General features: G+C 49.5%; 1 protein-coding gene across 2 annotated transcripts in view; it reads left to right on the forward strand.

Annotated features, from left to right (window-relative positions):
* The window catches only part of XYLT1 (xylosyltransferase 1), a 343,638-nt gene that overhangs the window by 181,737 nt on the left and 143,366 nt on the right, over positions 1–18,535 (forward strand). For both annotated transcript variants that reach the window (XM_043914408.1, XM_043914409.1), the window contains exon 3: positions 4,606–5,116. In XM_043914408.1, coding sequence (XP_043770343.1) covers positions 4,606–5,116 — 511 coding nt within the window. The remainder of the gene's footprint in view (positions 1–4,605; positions 5,117–18,535) is intronic.

Genomic DNA, 18,535 nt, shown 5'->3' on the forward strand with positions numbered 1-18,535 from the left:
CATAGATAAACCTCAAGGATGCTGGTATGAAAGAGGGATGAAAGTGAAAGGCGCTCAGTCATATCCCCATGGACTGTAGCCCACCAGGCTCCTCTGTCCATGGAATTCTCCAGGCAAGAATACTGGAGTGGATAGCCATTCACTTCTCCAGGGGATCTTTCTGACCTAGGGATCAAACTCGGGTCTTCCGCATTGTAGGTGGATTATTTATCATCTGAGCTGCCAGGGAAGCCCAGAGGATGTTAATACTGAGTGCAATAAGCTGGACACAGAAAGACAAATGCTGCTTGATCCACTTACATGAGAATCTAAAACAGTCAAATTCAAGACTTCCCTGGTGGTCCAGTGGTTAAGACCTGTGCTTCCAGTGCAGGGGGTAAAGATTCAATCCCTGGTGGAAGAACTAAGTAAGATCTCATGTGCTATGTGGCGTGGCCAAAAAAAAAAGTCTGCCTTCAATTTTAAATAAATAAATTAAATAATCAAACTCAGAGAATCGGAGAGTTAGGATGGTGGTGGCCAGTGGCCGGGGGCTGGGGAAATGAAGAATCTCTGTAATCAATGGGCATGGAGTCTTGGTGGTGTAGAATACATTCTAGAGATCTGCTGTACTGACTTGTGACTGTGGGTGGCAAGACTGTATGGGACACTTAAAGCGCTTGCTGAGAGGAAAGATCTCATGTTACATGTTCTCACCATAGTAAAATAAAGTGTACAAAAAAGAAGAAAGAAAACCGTTGGGGGAAGGTGTTGGAGAACTCATCAACTGCTATACAAAACAGCCCTGACTCAGTGTGACCGAGATCTTAGGCTCCTGAGTGATGCCTGATTCTCACTGACTATGCCTCAATGACTTTTCTGGAAGCTATCGAATACCTGTAAGCTCTTCGTGCAAGAAGACAAAATATTTCCCTTCCCTCTTACCCTCAAATCTTTTGGTTTCCCTTGACAGCTGAGTAGCGCCTGGGGCCAGGGGGAAGGCTGTGGGGTCGCGCAGAGCTGACAGTCCCCATTGTGTGAGCGTCTCTGAGTGGACAACCCTTATTAATCTCGAGTCCTGTTAGAACTGATGCTGGCCCCTGTTCCTGATGTCACAAATTAACCAGAGGAACCAGCCGTTTTCTGACGGTCAGATTAGCTTCATTGATTGCAGTGTTTCCTGTGTCTGGTATTGCTTAGAGAAGTTCTGCCAGAAAGTGGAGGAGAATGTGAGCTTTTGAAATTTTGAAATTTTTACGGAGGTTTTCTGCTCAGGGGATAAATTGGTGATTGTCAGTTAATGAGGAAAGAGAACAACCCAGGAACTGTACTTAGGACGTTTTTGATAAGAATGGCTGCAGGTGGCTGTGGGGGTTTCTGCTCACTCTCTGCATTCTTGTTAATTTCTAAAAAAAATGGGCTTAGGGACAGAATTTAAACTCACGTTCTTGGACAGCAAGTGTCATCAAACTGATCTTTTGGCTGTTAGAGGCAAAAAGCAATATGTAATTGGGTCTTGTATCTGAGGTCAGCTAAGAGGAAGAAAGCAGATAGTTGTCTCCTGTATTAATCAGGATGAATTAGTGCTGCAGTAGCAAAGATCCCCAAACCTCAGGGACAGAAATCTGCAGAGGTTTATTCTGCTCATGGAGGGTTGGTGGAGTTGCAGGGCCTTCACCATCAGGAGCGTGGCTGGATGCTGCCAGGGAAGAAGGGACGTGGCAAAATGTGCCTGGCCCCAGTCACTTGTCTTGGCCACAGCAAGTTGCTTGGCCGTGCCTCGTTTAGGGAATGGGAAGTGCAATTGTATCATGTGCCTAGAAGGAAGAGAACTGGAATATTTGTCAAGAGCTTTATTGAATACCATCCCCCCCACAATCCAGTCCACTCCAGCCTAGGCTAAAGTGTGCAAAGACCCCATCCACTCTGTCACAGAGAAGGGGGCACTAAATGCTCCGCCCTTGACCTTTCAGCTGAACAGAAGAGGCACAAAACTATAACAAGTTTTAGAATTATACAGGTGAAAATTCACAGTCTTTCCTAAATGACGTCAGACAAATCACTGAACATCCCCAAGCTTTTTTCCCCCTCTCTTGTAAGATGAGAGAATGGTAGTGTCTGCCTCTGTTACTTCAGAATTTACTTCTGAAGGTTAAATGATTTATCACATGGGCGGGCTTAGCACAGTACTTGGCACCTGATAGCATGCCCAAGTGGGTGAAAGCAACAAGCAAGCCTTGGCTCCTCTTTCTATAAAATAGTGAGGGGATACCCCTTAGGGGGTGATTTTCAGCATGCAGTAGGTAATACCTGTGAATCAGCGGCATATGGGGTCTGGCTCACAGGGACAGCTCAGAGAATTCAGCTGAGAGGCTGCTTGGAATTTTTCAAGGGTCTCTGAACAGAAAGAAGGAAAAGAGGAATAGCAGTGAAGTTTGTTTAGGTTTCAACAGCAGAGGCATGGCCCCCACTTGAGGGGGATTTCTTACAAGATGCATACGGGAGGTAAGAAAAGCCGGAAATAGGTGTTAGAACCGGAAGTTCCCCTTTATGGACCAGCATGTAATGTCGGCTCCCACGGATGACCAGCAGCTTCTCCGTGACAGAACACAGACTGCACTCTCTCTTGGCGTCTCCCTGTTTCAGTCTTCCTGTCCATTGCCTCCGGCTGCTGCCACCCTGGTGCCATGTGGCCCCTCCTTACTGTCGTCTCCCTCTTCTGTGACTTCCTGACACCTGATGACCCCTGGCCAGCCTAGAGACGGCTCTTTGGAGATGACAAGCCTGTCCCAGATCCGTTTAGCTGGGTGACAGTGGATGGGAGGGGAGTCAGACTGCCGTGCTTAAGGGGACAGAGTGAGGGGGATCAGAAGGGCTCTGAAGCTCCCTGGAATGGTTGGTGGATCTGATGGCCCAGGCCAGAGGTCAGCAGCCTATCTGGTTTGAATCCCAGCTTCATGACCAACCGCCTGGGTTACCTTGATGGGTCACTGATGCCAGTACCTGCAAGATGAGAATAAAAGTAACATCAACTTACAGAATGGCCACGAGATATCTTAGTGTTGCTTTCATTCCTATGGATTCTTGAAATTGGTACTTGATGCTAGGGGAGATGAAACAAAGGTAAGAAGTGGGCAGACACATTGCTGGACCAAATGGGGACATTGGAGACAAGGGCAAGCAAGCCAAGCTCAAGGAAGGGGAACTTTCTAAACTCACAGTCCTGGAGAACTGGGGTCTGCACAGTGTTTCTTAAAGGGCCAGATAGAAGTATTTTAAGCTTTGCAGGCCAGATAGACAGTCTCTATGGCAACCACTCACCTCTGCTGTTGTAGCAGGAAAGCGACCATAGACAAGCCATAAATGAACAGGCATGGCTGTGTTTCAATAAAACTTTATTTACAGAAACAAATGGAACGGAGGATTTGGCTCAGGGCAGGTAGTAGCTTGCAGGACCACTGAAGGAGGAGCCGTGCTCAATGTCAGCTGCACGTCAGCCCCTCCTGGGAGCCAGCACTGCCTCCACGCTCTGCCTCCAGCGCCCTCCTTGAGAACCTTTAATGGTCACATTTAGGAAAATGAACGAGGATGTCTGCCCTCGGGATTGCTACTCATTGCTAGTGTGTTTCTATAGCAGTGGATTTAAAGAGTCAATTAGCCTCAATTCTCCGTGGCCTCTGTGTCCCCTCTGACTAGCTTTGGCCCAGTGGATTCTCTTTCAGGTCAAGGCCTTAGTAATGGGCTCTAAACAGAAGCACTGGGTTTTGGAAATGATGCAGGATGTTAGTTGACCAGTTTATTTGATCCAAGCTCAAAATGGCCATGGCCCACATACCGTGGAGAAGCTGGGTTCCAGGTGCCCCTCTTCCTGGAAAGACTCATTGTCTCAAGAATGACTCTTGCCTTTTCTCTTGACCCACCCCCTCCCGGGTGACTTAATCAGTCCTGCTCCAGACAGTCAAAGCTATCTGGAGCTTTGATTATCCAAGAGTCCAAGAGTCAAAGCTCAAACACAAGACTGTCACCAGGTCTTAGATTCATTGTAAGGATTGTCCTATAAAGGACACATTCCCATCGAGATAGCTGGTGATGTCTCCCCTCCAGAATTAACTATGGCATGATCTCATTTCTCTTATGGGCATAGATCTAGGAGCATGTCTTAAAGGCAAAGGAAATACTAGCTAGTAAATACTAGCCTACCAATGTTTTCTCCCCTTATAGCTTTATTATGGCTTTGCTAGCCATTAACCATCACAGCGCTCTCTGCTGGAATTTAAACAGGAAGCCCAAAACAAACTCTAGATTCCAGTGACAGAAACATCTGAAGGAGACTTCCATGAAAAGGGAGTGTGTTTAATAACAAGCATTGAGGATCATAGTCCGAGCATGTTGGAGATCGCAAAAGTTTTATTTTCTAGTTGGAACATCTTGTATTTCCAGGTTGAGAAATTGAGTTCAAGAGAAAGATCTAACACGAAGTCTAAGGTGAAGCTCATAGCAAAGGCAAGGCGTGTGACCCCAGGGCTCCAACCTCCAAACCTACGTGCCCCATTCTCTAGGGCCCACCTGCTTAGCTTGATGGCTCAGTCAAGATTCTCTTCTGTGTTTTGTCCCTGTCTTCTTTAGGACGGCTACTTCTCCCACCGGCCAAAAGAGAAAGTGCGAACCGACAGTAACAATGAGAACTCGGTGCCCAAGGATTTTGAGAACGTGGACAACAGCAACTTTGCACCCAGAGCTCAAAAGCAGAAGCACCAGCCTGAGCTGACGAAGAAGCCCCCGAGAGGACAGAAGGAGCTTCTGAAGAGGAAGCGGGAGCAGGAGGAGAAAGGGAGGGGGCGTCCGTCCCCGGGGAAAGGTCCCAACGAGGTGCTGCCTCCCGGCGAGCGGGTCGCGGTGAATGGCAGCCACAGCAAGGACGCCCCCCGACTGCCCCACGGCCGCAAGAGCGGGGGCAGCTCCCCCGAGGCCAAGCCTGACCAGCCCCTCAGGTGTGACATCTCGGGCAAGGAGGCCATCTCCGCGCTGTCCCGCTCCAAGTCCAAGCACTGCCGCCAGGAGATCGGGGAGACCTACTGCCGCCACAAGCTCGGACAGCTGATGCCCGAGAAGGTGACTCGGTTCTGCCCCCTCGAAGGTAAGTCCCAGCCCCGCTCTGCTCACATCCTCAGACCTTCTCTCAGCGACTGCCCTATTTTTCAAACCCCAAATCAAGACGCGAGATCATTTGTTTTGGACCTTCCTGTGAATTCCAAAATCTTGCGTGAGAAGTTCCCCCAAATCAAATTACCTTTTGTGGCAGCGTTAACCAGTTGCCTTTGTGACAAAGGATAAAATACAATGTAATCAGGGCTAATGTGGAAGGTGTAGGTGGTGATGGTATTGATACGGATTGCTTTCTCTCTCAGCAGAATATGGGGATTAAAATTGACGTGAATATTACTGTAAATGAATAGGATCTGAAAGGATCTATTGGTTGCATTGACACTGGGGGCTCTGAAAAAACATCTTTCTCATTTTCCTCCATCTACAGTTTCTTCTTTCCTTATTTCCTTCCCCCTTCTGCCCCCCACCCCCCACCAGCCTCCCTCCTGCCCCACACTGGGCCCCCTTCTCCATGCTGATGACCAGTGATAAGTCAGACCTCTCGCTGGCATGTGGTATGAGGTCAGAGCTCTAACAGTGACGTTCATAAGTGCAGGGGAGGGTCCTCAGAAATCGGGGGCATGGGGGAAAGGCTCTGCACAGGTGAAGTATTACAGCATGTGCATCTCTGCATCTCGCCTCTCACCACTGACACGTGTTCCTTGCTGCACACGTGTACATTTCACCTTTTCCAGTGCCTGCAGAAGGGGAGTAATAACAGGTACTGAGCGCTCACTGTGTCCTGGCATGGCACAGGCAGTTTGCATTCAATCAGCTCGTCTCATCTGTGGCCCAGTGAGGTTGGCACTGTCGTCAGGAGCATATCATTTTTCATTTGAGTGGCATAAAATAACTTCCCCCTGGTCTTACGGCTTGTAGGAGGCCTCACAAGCCTGCAGGTAGAGACATCCTGAGATAGAGATACCACCATCCTGGGTGAGGTCATATTTTCTCAAGATCAAAAAAAAAAAAAACACATGTTATGGCAGAAAATTTCAAACCCACCTTGGAGACGGGAGACCCTTCATGTTCCCACTGTCCTGCTACAGGTAACTCGTGGGGGTCAGTGTTCTTTCATCCACGTCCACACGCCCACCCCGCCTCCCGCAGCCACACACATAAACTCATTGCAGGTCAGCAGATACTCTTTCTTGTAGAAGACCTTACATCCCAAATAGTTTGTGAGTTAGTCCACCCCATGGCTTTCTCCACGCACATGGCAGACAGCATCCTAAAGACTTCTCTAAAAAGAAGAGAGAGCTGATATCACTGGGAGCAACCAGTGCGATGCATTTGAAATGGAGGGCAATGTGTTTTAGTTCAAGTTTCACCAGGAACTCACCAGCGGAAGGGAAATTGCCTTCCCCTCTCTGGTTCCAGCTTCCTTATCTGTTCAGGGAGCACCCTGCATTAAATACTCAAAGGGTCTTCCCACTCAGACCTCCCTTGGGGTCCATTCACAATTTGCTCTTGGTCATCCCTCATTCTCATCGGCCACAGTCAATGCCAGGGGTACCCCACGGTCCCTCACTAAGTGGCCAAGGGTTCCAAATATTAATACCACCTAGTTGCTTCTAACTTCAAATAGCAATGAATGCTCATTGTGTAGGGGATACACACAAGACCTGGGTGGGGCAGGGGTCCATGAGTGGAAGAGGAGTGGGCCCACGGGGTGCTGGGTCCATCTTGGTGTCCAGACAGAAGGTCAGAGCATCAGGAAAGCCGACTGCAGTGCTGGGCTGGGTGGCAGGGTGGGAGCAGAGAGCTCTCAGTTCCCCCAGCATCGGAGGATTTGGAGGCCAGGCAAGAAGGTGCCCGACGTCTCATCAATCCCATATCCCTCTTGAGGCAGAAGGAGGTGTGAGGTGAGAACAGCTCCCAAGGAAAAGGGGGCTGGGTCACCTCTAGAGAAATCCTGATTCTGTCTCTCCAATGGACAGATAAGAAACGAGGCCCAGAGAGGAGGGGACTTATGGTCAAGGTCACCCAATCAGTGAGAGGCTGAACTTGAGCTGAAATTCAGCTCCTCATCTTTCACATGTGCTTCTCTGTTGATCCCCAATCACTGGATGGAGGGTATGGATCAGATCAGGGGTGGCCACGTGGGTGCGTGGGTATAGAGGCCTGGAAGGGTCCATGGCAAACCCTTCATGGGGTCCCCTCTGGGTGGGGTGCAGTGGGGACAGCTTCAACCCTTACCTCAAATTCATCTGTACTTTAAAGTGTTCAGTTGGAAATGTGTATCTCTACTATACTCTCTTTCCAATAGAAAGGTTTAAAAAGAAAAGGTTCATGTCTCCCTTGCATAGGGACTCTTGTCTAAGTGGGCCCGGGGTTCCCATTATGTTGTTGACTTAGCAGATAGTGGTACAGATGTTTGAATTAATAAGTGGAGCTGTTTCCAAAATCCTTCCCTTAACTAGCTCATGGCCTGGCAGAGGCCTGAGCTGCATGTCTTTCCTTGAGAGTAGCAGGGGGCACTCGCTGGGTACCAAGGGTTGTCACAGTTTTTCTATAAAGGGCCAGCGAGTAAATATTTGAGGCTTCATGGGCCTTGCAGTCTCCATCACAACGCCTCAACTCCGCTGTTGTATCACACAAGCAGCCAGGACGATACATACACAAGTGCACTTGGTTATTCTGAAAAAACTCAATTTACGAAAGCAGGCTGTGGGTAGGACGTGGCCCATGGGGCCATAGTTTTCTGATCCCTGCTAGGTACCAAGTCCGTGTAGTAGTACCTCCAACACTTGCCTTCCACCCCACTGAATCCTCATACCAGCCCTGTGAGGTCAGTCTCTTTATCAACCCATTTAATGGACGAGGAAATGGAGGCTCAAAGAGGTTTAGTCTGTGGCCAGAGGTGCATAACTAGCAGGCGGCGGGGCTGCCCTTAGCTCTCAGGCTCTGGAGCCTGCATGCACCCCAGATCCTTCCCCGCCTCAGGAGGCAGGCAGTTTCACTTTAGTCCAAATTCTCAGACCTCGGGGATGTCCTGAACCTGCTGGCTGTCTCTCTCCGCTGTCTGTAGTTGGAGGAGAAGGACCTCCTCCCTGGATGTTTGTAGGGAGCAAGAGGGCTGTTGTGGCCAGTGGAGGAAGGGGTCCCCACACCTATCGCGGTCCCTCTGAGACACCCCAGGGAGGCTGTGCAGCATAGGGATCCCCCGTGGTCTCAGCTGCGTCGGCCAAGGTGTCACACCCTTTGGGGGCCTGGGAGCTGGCTGATAAGATTGGCGTGTAAGGGCCTTGGCACACCCAGCCCCAACAGGGCGTTCATTCACTGCACCACAGCCTCCCCCTTTTGCAATAAATTTACTGTGAATAGACTAATTGCAAAATAACCCTAATTGGGTAGTTATCAATGAACAACTTCCCGTGGAACAAAACGGCTTACAATTAATAGCATTTAAGCCATAAACTATTCTTCTGCAGAAAGCTAAGATGTAATTACACCCCATACGGAGATGGTGTTCCCTTTCTGGAAACCATGGCACCCGGATTTCCCTCCGCTCAGGAGGGATTTGAGCTCTGGCTCCGTGGTCCTTTTATGTCCTGTTCAGTGAGGAAGCCAGTGCGGAGGAGAGGGGAAGTCAGCATGTGTGTAAACATATGCAGACATACACGTCCACACGCAGACGTAGGCACTGTTTGTCATCTTGCCAAGCTCAGCATCATCCGACAGGATGCCGGAAGTTGAATATGATTAAGGAAACAATTCCTCGTGGCTGGAAGTCTGAAAAATTCCAAGACAGAGAATAGGTGTTAAACGTCGGCTGGTGTTAAGGGCTGCTGCTGCTCCCACTCCCACGCCTCCAGTCCTCACACCCCAGCAGCGTTCAGGGGAAAAGAAGTGTCTAGAACCCCAGAGCGATATGCTCTGTGTGGACACCTTCCTTGCCTTTGTGACCCACCAGCTCCACTCTCTGCCTCCTGGAGGAAGCAGCTGGGATGCTGACGTATTTTTCACGAGGAAAGGACCAATCTGTAGACCATCCACTCAGAGCCACAAGGAGTGAGATGCGGTGTGCCCCATCGGACCCCAAGCCTGGCCTCAGAGAGACTTATTTCTAATCCCGAAGTGGCCCCTCGTTGCTCCCTGAGTCCCCGTGCTCCATGTCACCAGCCCCTACCCCTCCCGTATTCCTGGCCCCAGTGGCCCTGACCCCACTGCCCTCACCTCACTCCTGCAGTTGCCTAGGCCTCAGATTCCTTCCTTGGGCTCCAGAATCACCCCAGGGCCTCCAGGCACCCCCAACGGGATTTCTTCAAGTTTCATGGAAATGAAACCATGTTGTCTGGAAGGCCCAGGGCAGTGGGGACTGGGAAAACGGTTTTCCATCCAAAGATCTGCAGACATTGGGTGTTACATTCTGGTTCTGTCCTTACTAGCCGTGTGACTCTGACTTCCTGTGCCTCAGCTTCCTCATCTGTAAAATGGACACAGATCCTTGTACCCTGTCCTCATAGGGTTGTTGGCTGAAACGGGATCATGCATATGAAACGCCTGGTGCAGAGGCAGGTAAGGTACAGAGAATGTGTTTGGCTGTCAGTTGTAGCGAGGCAATGGTGGTAGAACAAGTGAAGAGGGCGTTGAAGAGCGGAGGGCCTGCTCCACGGTGACTGCCCCTTGCCCAGCTGCAGTTCTCTTGCTCCAATCTTCAGACAAGGCCCCATGTGCTTCCGTTATTCTCTCCAGCTCGTCCTAGCCACCTCCACTGCTGCCCCTACTGCCCACTACCCCCCCATCTTTCGTGGCTCTTACCTCTTCCCTCTCCAGATCTTAGCATAAATGCCACCTCCTCGGGGAAGCCTTCCTGGACCACACCTTCCCTGGGGAACCCTGGCCACAAGAGACACACTGACCCTGGTGAGGGGCAGACATATTGAAGTGAAGACCATCTGACCTGAAAGAGGCATTTTAGGCAGGCAGTGCCTCATTATATTTGGAACAATTGAATGTCGGCTTCCCTGGTAGCTCAGCTGGTAAAAAAATCTGCCTGCAAAGCAGGAGACCCCAGTTCAATTCCAGGATTGGGAAGTTCCCCTGGAGAAGGGATAGGCTACCCACTCCAGTATTCTTGAGCTTCCCTGGTGGCTCAGCTGGTAAAGAATCAGTCTGCAATGAGGAAGACCTGGGTCTGATCCCTGGGTTGGGAAGATCCCCGGGTTGGGAAGATCCCCTGGAGAAGGGAAAGTCTACCCACTCCAGTATTCTGGGCTGGAGAAATCTATGGACAGTATAGTCTATGGGGTCACAAAGAGTTGGACACAACTGAACGACGTTCACTTTTCACTTTCAAATGTTGAGATGCTGTCTCCAATGGCCCTCACGGGCCACCAGCCTCCTTCTACCTTGAGTTAAAATGCCTCAAAGAGAAAAAAAGAAAAAACACATTTCAAGAGAGGCCCCACCTGTTAGCCCAGCCCCTCTGGCACCTCCTCACCCTTCGCTGTACCAGGTAGAGCCAGTGTCCAGGTGAAGAATGAGAAATAAAAACAGAAGTTCCTGGGAAAGCAGTCGCTGGGAGCAGGGTGGGCTTTATGGGGACTCTGGACCCAAGTGGCTGATGATTCTCTATTGAGTGATGAGCAAGGACTGTCTCTTTTGAGTCAGCCAACCAGCTGCAAAGTTGCAAGCATGTATACATGGCTGGGGCAGCGGCTCCAGGATTGGGGTGAGGATGGACAGGAAGGAGGTTTCTGATGACAAGACAACTGTCCCTGGATGCAACAACCCATCTACCCATCAGGCTTTGCAGGAGACCAAAGACTCCCGACAAATGTGCTTCTGGCCGGAGGTGGCTGGGGGTGGGGGGTGGGGGGCTGTTGTCTGTGACAGAAGGAGACTGGCAGATGGCACCGCCAGCTACAGTAGGGCTGGCTCCTGGACATCTCCACACCCTGAGGGCAGTGGGGTGACTACACAGCGTGAATAGCGTGGAAGCATGGCTGGCAGCCTGGCAGGGAGGAAAAAGGAGACGTGGATGTCAGTTCAGCTGCTCCAGGGCCCTGGGTGGGGCTCCTGCCTCAGTGTCCCCGTCTGTCGGGCAGGGACACTGCTTTCTCCTAAGGCTCTTGGCTGCGTTGCTCAGATGAGACAAGGCGGGAACAGCCATGGACAGCTCATGGACCGCAGTGGCATGATGAAGCCAGATGACCCTCCTGCAGCCCGACCAAATGGACGGGGCCAACTTGCCAAAAGGCGAGGCTCATAGAGGACCCATTTTCATCTTCTGCTGAAGAGGGTGCAAACCCAATAACAAGGAGGTTTCTAGTAATAATCCATTGTGGTTGAAGTAAAATCCCAAAGATCTTGGGCTTTCACAGAAGGGGTGGGACTCTGACCATGGGGAGTCTAGAAAAAAAATCATTGGACCCCATTCATTAAACACCCAGTAAGTGACATCCCAGGCCAGGTGACATCCCAGGCCAGCGCTCCCCGGACGTGTCCTGTGAAAGGCTGGATAGTAAGTGTGGGCCTTGCAGGCTGCGTGGTCTCTGTTGCAACTACTCCACTTGGCAAGAAAGCAGCCACAAGAAGTACATAAATAAATGGCCCGTGTGGCTCTGTTTGTGTTCCAATAAAACTTTATTTGTAGTCAGCAGAATGTGAACCTCACATAATTTTCATGTGCTATGAAAGGTTATCCATTTGAGACTTTTTTCCAATTATTTAAAAATGTGAAAACTGCTCTTAGCTCGCAGGTCATACCAAAACAGGCAGCAGTAGGCTGCACTTAGCTGACCCTTGTTCTAGGATCTGGGGACATAACAGTGACCAAAAGCACGGGATGCCTTGTCTCTGCAGGGCGTCTGCTCAGGGCACAGGGTCTGCTGACATAAGCAGGAAGGTGACTCTGGGAGGCGTGCAACCCGATGGCCCCACCCTCATGGAGCTTCTGCCCTAATAGAAGAGGCCAGAGGTGACAGGTGAACCAACAGACCTACAATCTACTGCTTGGTGTGATGAGAACTCGTAGCATGCATAGCAGATGGGAAGACGGGGGTGGGGTGGACACTGTAGGTTAGGTGGCCACAGAAGGCTTCTCCAAGGATCCTTGATGGCAATGTCACTGGGAAGAGGAGACAGTCCTAGCAAACGGCCTGGCATGTTCTGGAAGCATCCACGAGGTCGGTGTGGCTGAAGTTAAGAGAGCAGTGAGGGGAGTAGGAGGAGGAAGGGTCACACCCTGGGGGTGCGGCCAGGCTGCGGCCAGGCGTTCTGATACTGACATCAACGAAATGTGAGCCGTTGGAGGAAGTGAACAGTTTAAACGTGATCTGATTTCGATACTTTTAGGACTTTGTGCTGCTTTAAAATTTTTCATCTTATTTTATTTTGATAAGAACACCTAACATAAGATCTGCTCTCTGAACCGATTTTCAGTGCCCAGTAGTGTATTTTCACTTATAGGCACAATGTGTAATCGCTCGATCTTACCCATCTTACTCAGCTGAAACCTTGTACCCATCGAACCCCATGCCCCTTCCCCCATGTCTGGCAGTCCCCATTCTGCTCTTTGCTTCTGAATCTGACTGTTATATATTCCTCATATAAGTAGACTCATTCAGCATTTATCCTTCTGTGTCTGACTTATTTCATTCAGCATAATGTCCTCCGGGCTCATCCATGTTGTTACAAATTGCAGGAGTCGTTTTCTAAAGCTGAGTAATATTCCATTGTAAGTGTATACAACATTTTTTAATCCTTTTATTTGTCAGTGGTCATTTAGGTTGTTTCTGCATCCTGGCTTTCATAAAAAAAAAAATGCTGCAGTGAATGTGGGCATGCTCATATCTCTTTGAGATGCTGATTTTAATTCTTTTGGATAAATACCCAATGAGATATCACCTCATACATGTTAGAATGACTATTATCAAAAAAGCACAACAAGTGTTGGTGAGGATAAGAAATTTTAATTTTTGTGCACTGTTGGTGGGAATGCAGAATGGTGCAGGCACTGTGGAAAATAGCTTGGTGGTTCCTAAAAAAATTAAAAATAGCACTACCATATGATCCACCAATCCCACTGTGGACCTGATTTAGTTTTAAAGAAGGAGTGGAAACAGGGAACTCGTGGGAAGGTCCTTGCAACAGCCCCCGTGAGAGGATATGGTAGAGAGGAAAATGCTTTTAGGATTGTCTGATGGACTGCATGGATGACCACAGTTGGTGGTCTGGGCTCAGGGGTTTCTTTGGAGCACAAAGACCACTTAAGCCTAACCTTGGGCAAAAATTTATTGAGCTCTGCTGTGTGCCAGGTCATGTGGCAAATAGTCCTCCAAGGCCCCCCATTGGAAGGGGGTTCCCTATAAACCAATTCACGTTGCCTTCGCCTTCTAAATGGGGCTTCCCTGGTGGCTTAGATGGTAAAGGCTCTGCCCGCAATGCAGGGGACCCAGGTTCGACCCCTGGGTCAGGAAGATCCCCTGGAAAAGGGAATGGCAACCCACTCCAGTATTCTTGCCTGGAAAATCTCATGGACAGAGGAGCACCGTGGTGTTTTCCCCACTCCCCGTCTTGGAACAGTGAAGAAATTCAGCTGCCACCCATGTGGCTCTTGAGAAAGCTAAATATGCAGTTATAGGAAATACCATAAATGCCCCCCTGCACCTCTCCCCGCCTCTACCTCCACTTCCTCCTTCAGGAATGGCCTGCCAGTTGTGTGGCTCTGTCCTTCACTCTGAAACTTGTCTTTAGGGTATGTTTGTTCCCTGACTGCCTTGCCTGAGAGGCAGAGCTGAAAGGTTTAGACAGGGAAAGAAGATCAAAACAGCAGCTCCTGAAAGAGTGGGGTTGGTGCCCTTCCTGGCCTCATCTGGGCACACTCGTTCAGAAACTTCAGGCATACATTTCCCAACCCTTTCATAGTGCATCTGAGACAAGGGGATCGTGGTTAGATGGATTTTTTTCCCTTCTCATGTGCTCACAATGACTTCTAGAGTCTAGGGCACGGGGAGTTCATTGATTACCCTGCATTTGTGGACTGCTGCTTAGAGCAGCTTGGCAGAGACCCTGACTAATCTGGGGTTTTGCAGGCCAGTAGGAATTTTGTCCTTACCTGAGTGACTTGGGGGAACTGCTCGAAGGATCTGAGCAGGACTGGGGAGCGGGAGTGCTGACCCGATATGTTTAACACGATCCCCTGGCTGTGTGTTGACAGTAGACTGTAAGGGCGAGTTGGAAGCTGGGAGAGCTGTTGGGAGTTGTCTGGTCTATTACAGGCAGCTAGCAAAGGCAGAAGTGAGCAGGCAGATCTGGTGTCTGCAGAGCCGACAGCATTTGCTCTTAGATTGCACGTGAGGCTTGAAGAAAGCGCCCCCTACTGTCTACCTGTCTCTTCCTCAGACCCGCCCGTCACATGTCAGGGACTCTGTCTTACTCACCTATGAATAGCCACTGCTTGGCACATCACAGGCTGCAGTCTTATCCTCCCTGGGTAAGAACACAATACAGTTGTTTTGAGTTTCCATGGCTCAACCTGCCCCTCCCAGGAGCTCTGCAGAGACCTGTGTGCTCGGGACAAAGTGATGTGCATGGAATGGTTAGAAGTCCGTGAATGGCACAGCCACCAACTGGGGACTGAAAACGTTTGTCCTCAGCTCCCTTTAACATCTGCTCATTCAGCAGTTATCCAGTGAGCATCCGCTCTCTATGCTGGGCCCCAGGTTTGGGGGCTTTGTTTGGGAGGAAAACAGAATCCCCATCCTTATGGCGTTTGCAGCCTGTTAAACATGGGAGGGGAGACACAGGAATCCAGTGAGCACAAACGTAAATGCAAGATTGCAACAGCACCACCAATTCTGCAGAGACATGTGGTTGAGTTTTAGTGGGACTGAGAGATGAAGAGTGGGAGGAGTTAACTAGGCAAAGAGCAGGTGGGGGGCAGTGATATTCTCAGACAAAGTTACATCATGTGCAAAGGCCCTGGGGTGGTAGGACTGTGTAGGGAAGCTGAAGAATTAACAAGAGCACTGGAGGGCCTCTGAGTATGAGCAGGAGTATCAGTCCATCATCTTCCCAGTAGGATTTTAATTCCAATGGATTTAGATGATCTATGTCTTTGTCTTGAGTGAGAAGAATGGAGCAGAGGCATTCTGGGAGGCATCTGGTAGCATCAGTTTGGTAGGGACCAAACTGAAGTTTCCAGAGAGTCAAGGGAACATCAACCCCAAAGATGGGCAAGGTTCTGGCAGACTGGACCTGGGAACAGCTCCCCTCCAGTGAACCATGTTCCTTATACCTTTGGGCCCCAATACCTTTGACCCCCACCCCAGCCTGGACCCAAGCTGCCCACTCCTGGGGGCCTCACCTCCTGTGGCAGCTTTGTTTCCCAGGACCTTCAAGCAGCAGAGGGAAACCCTCAACGCCTCCAGTGATGGAGCGGACTCATGCAGGTGCTAGGCCCTGGGCAGTCTGGCTATCACTGAGCTCAGGCAGGCTTAGGGGAAGGCCTGAACCAGACTATCCTGGGAAGCCTGGGGGTCCCCTCTACCACTGAGCAAGCTGCAAGACCCTCAGACAAGGGCCTTATTTTCTCTGAGCCTCACTTCTTACCTATGAAGTGTCCAGTGCCCCTCCTGCCTCCTCGGCTTGCTGCCTGAATTACTGTGTTTGAGAATATTTAACTTTTTCCCTCTACTCAGCTGGTGAATATTTACAAGCACCTGTTAAAAATCAGGAATAGATTATTATGGTTTGGAAGCCAGCCTCCACGTGGGCATGTGGGCCTGCTTCCCCAGCCGGGTGATGTTATGATGCTTTTCTCAGCTTCTGTGAGTGTCTCACCCAGAACCTGCTCCGGGACCAGGCAGACAATGGTGAGCTACCAGGACAGTTTCTTGTGCTCTGAGCCATTCCTTCCTTTGGGAGCAGCTGGTGATGTGTCAGCCATTTAGGGCTGGGAAATCAGAGACCTCGTGCAGAAAGAGAGCCCAGGCATGGCCCTTGTAGTGGCCTGTGGACGACAGTTGGCCCAAGCTTCCTCTTTGCACAAACCAACAAACACGTGCTCAGTCGCTAAATCGTGTCTGACTCTTGGCGACCCCATGGAGTGTAGCCTGCCAGGCTCCTCTGTCCATGGGGTTCTCCAGGCAAGAATACTGTAGTGGGTTGCCATTTCCTTCTCCAGGGGATCTTCCTGACCCAGGGATCGAACCTGCATCTCCTGCATCAGGAGGTAGGTTTTTTACCTCTGAGCCACCTGACAAACTAACAAAACCAGCTTGCTTTTTCTCCTCTCTCATTTGTCTGTTAAGGCTTAGCAGTTCATTTTAATATCACTTCCTCCTGGAAGTCTTCTGGGACTCTCTCCCCACATCTCCATGAGGAACCCAGACTGTGTACCCCCCAAATCAGCTCACCTGCTCCCCACTGGGGCACACATGGCACACATCACACACATCACTCTGGAGTGGCCAGAGTCATCTGCAGCCCCCACTTAGCCATGAGGCCAAGCGTCACCTGTCTGTGTTCCAGGTCATATCGCCAGACCCTGCTGAGCAGAGTGTGTTCACTAACCCATGTTACACATGGGGAAACTGAGGCTTGGTGAGGTCGAGTAGCTTGCCCGGCATGTCACCCTTGCATGTGGGGAGAGCTTCACAACTTCAGATCCAGTTCTGTCTGCCTGACTTCAAAACCCATGTTTCAGCCTCTCTGCTCAGCGGTGCCTTTGGTAAACCTGCCTTCGAAATGTGTCGAGTGACTAATCCAGTTTCTCCAAAGACAAAAGGGAAACACAGAGGCAATGTTAACACCTAGCTGTTCATTACTGTCCTTCCCTGCAGTCAAAAAGAGCAGGGCGCTGAGGTCTCTGTGCGAGAACCCGTGCTTAAATAATAATGCTTAACTTTGACCTGGGAATTGCTGAATGCCAGGGACTATGTCTTGACCTGGGAATTGCTGAATGCCAGGGACCGTGTCCTAAGTGTTTTAGCTATATGATTTTATAGATCATTTATTCTTCTAACGACTCTGTATTCCAGGAAACTAACACACAGAGAGGGAAGAAACTTACCTAAAATCACACATTTCCACAGTGGCAGGCAGAGCCAGGCTCTGAGCTCAGAGGCTTTGGTGCCAGAGGTGAAATGTTGAACCTCTGTGCTTCTCTGCTTGCAGCAGCGGCTGCCTTGAAGCTGCAGTTTAACTTCCTCCTGGAGCTCTGTCTGTCTGTTGCAAGGAGATCCATGCAGTCATGTAATCCACGTGGGGCTGGAGGGGAGCTCAGCCCATTTGAGACCCTCAGGACTCACCTGCAAAGCTGTGTTGAGTGAAAAATAGCCAGCACCGGCGGCTTTCCATTTTTTCTTCTGGTTTCTAGTTGCCATGGTATATTTGTGTTAGTGTAAAAATGACAAAGCAATAATTTTTCATTGTATCCTTCAGTCACCCATGAGAGATTGGATTTAGGTCACAATTTATTACCCCATGGAATTGAATCCAATTTTTAACACCATGTCAGCCATTCCGGTATTAGAGCCTTTTAATGGCTGTGAAATTTATACAATGATAAAGTAATTTAAAACATATGTAGGAAGAGCATCAGGCAAATTGATGTATAGAGAACCCCGTGGTAAAAATTGAATAGGAGATAAACATGGAAAATGGTGATTGATTAAAGGACAGTTGAAATAGGGCTCGCTTTGATAAACTCCTAATGGCGAAATTAGTAAATTAATTTATTCCTCAGAATTTTGAGGAGGGCTTATGTTGCCCTAAATCAGAATGGAGGATAAGGCACACAGTGAAAGTTAATAGCTCACCTTGGAGTGTGGCATGGTCTGAGCAGGAAGCCCCGGCTGAGTAACAGGGAGGTTGCCAGGAGCCCGAACCTGGCGGTGCGTCCAGCGGCCAGAGTGAAGGATGGGGAGAATACAGGGCAGCAAGAAGGGAAGCAGAAAATGTATTTTTTTTTTAACTTTTAAAGCTTGCTCAAATACTACAGAAAGCAAGCTTGTTATAATACATTTATTCAAGTGGGACCATATGCATCCTCATTATTTCAAAAACCTGGAAAACACAGCAAATACCTGGAAAATCTTGAAAAACTTGGGACAGGGAACCCCTGAAAATACATTTTTGGTTTTGTTTAGATCTTTAAACTCAACACTTGCAAAAATGTTGGCTTTGGAACGGAGGGTTTATGAATGATAAGAATCTGGAGCTTACAAGAATATAGGACCTGGTTTGGGACATGGGAAAATTCAAAAATCATATGCAGTTGATATCTGGTTCTGGAACTTGCTTTTTGCTTTTTTCATTTGAACACGTATCTGGGTCTGAGCCCTGTATCCCTCTTAGGAGATGGTTGTTGCTCAGTCGATAAGTCATGTCCGACTTTTTGTGACCCCAAGAACTGTAGCATGCCAGACTCCCCTGTCCTCCACTCTCTCCCTGAGTTTGC

Source organism: Cervus elaphus, chromosome 10 (genome assembly GCF_910594005.1).
Source record: "Cervus elaphus chromosome 10, mCerEla1.1, whole genome shotgun sequence".
Lineage (NCBI taxonomy): Eukaryota > Metazoa > Chordata > Mammalia > Artiodactyla > Cervidae > Cervus > Cervus elaphus.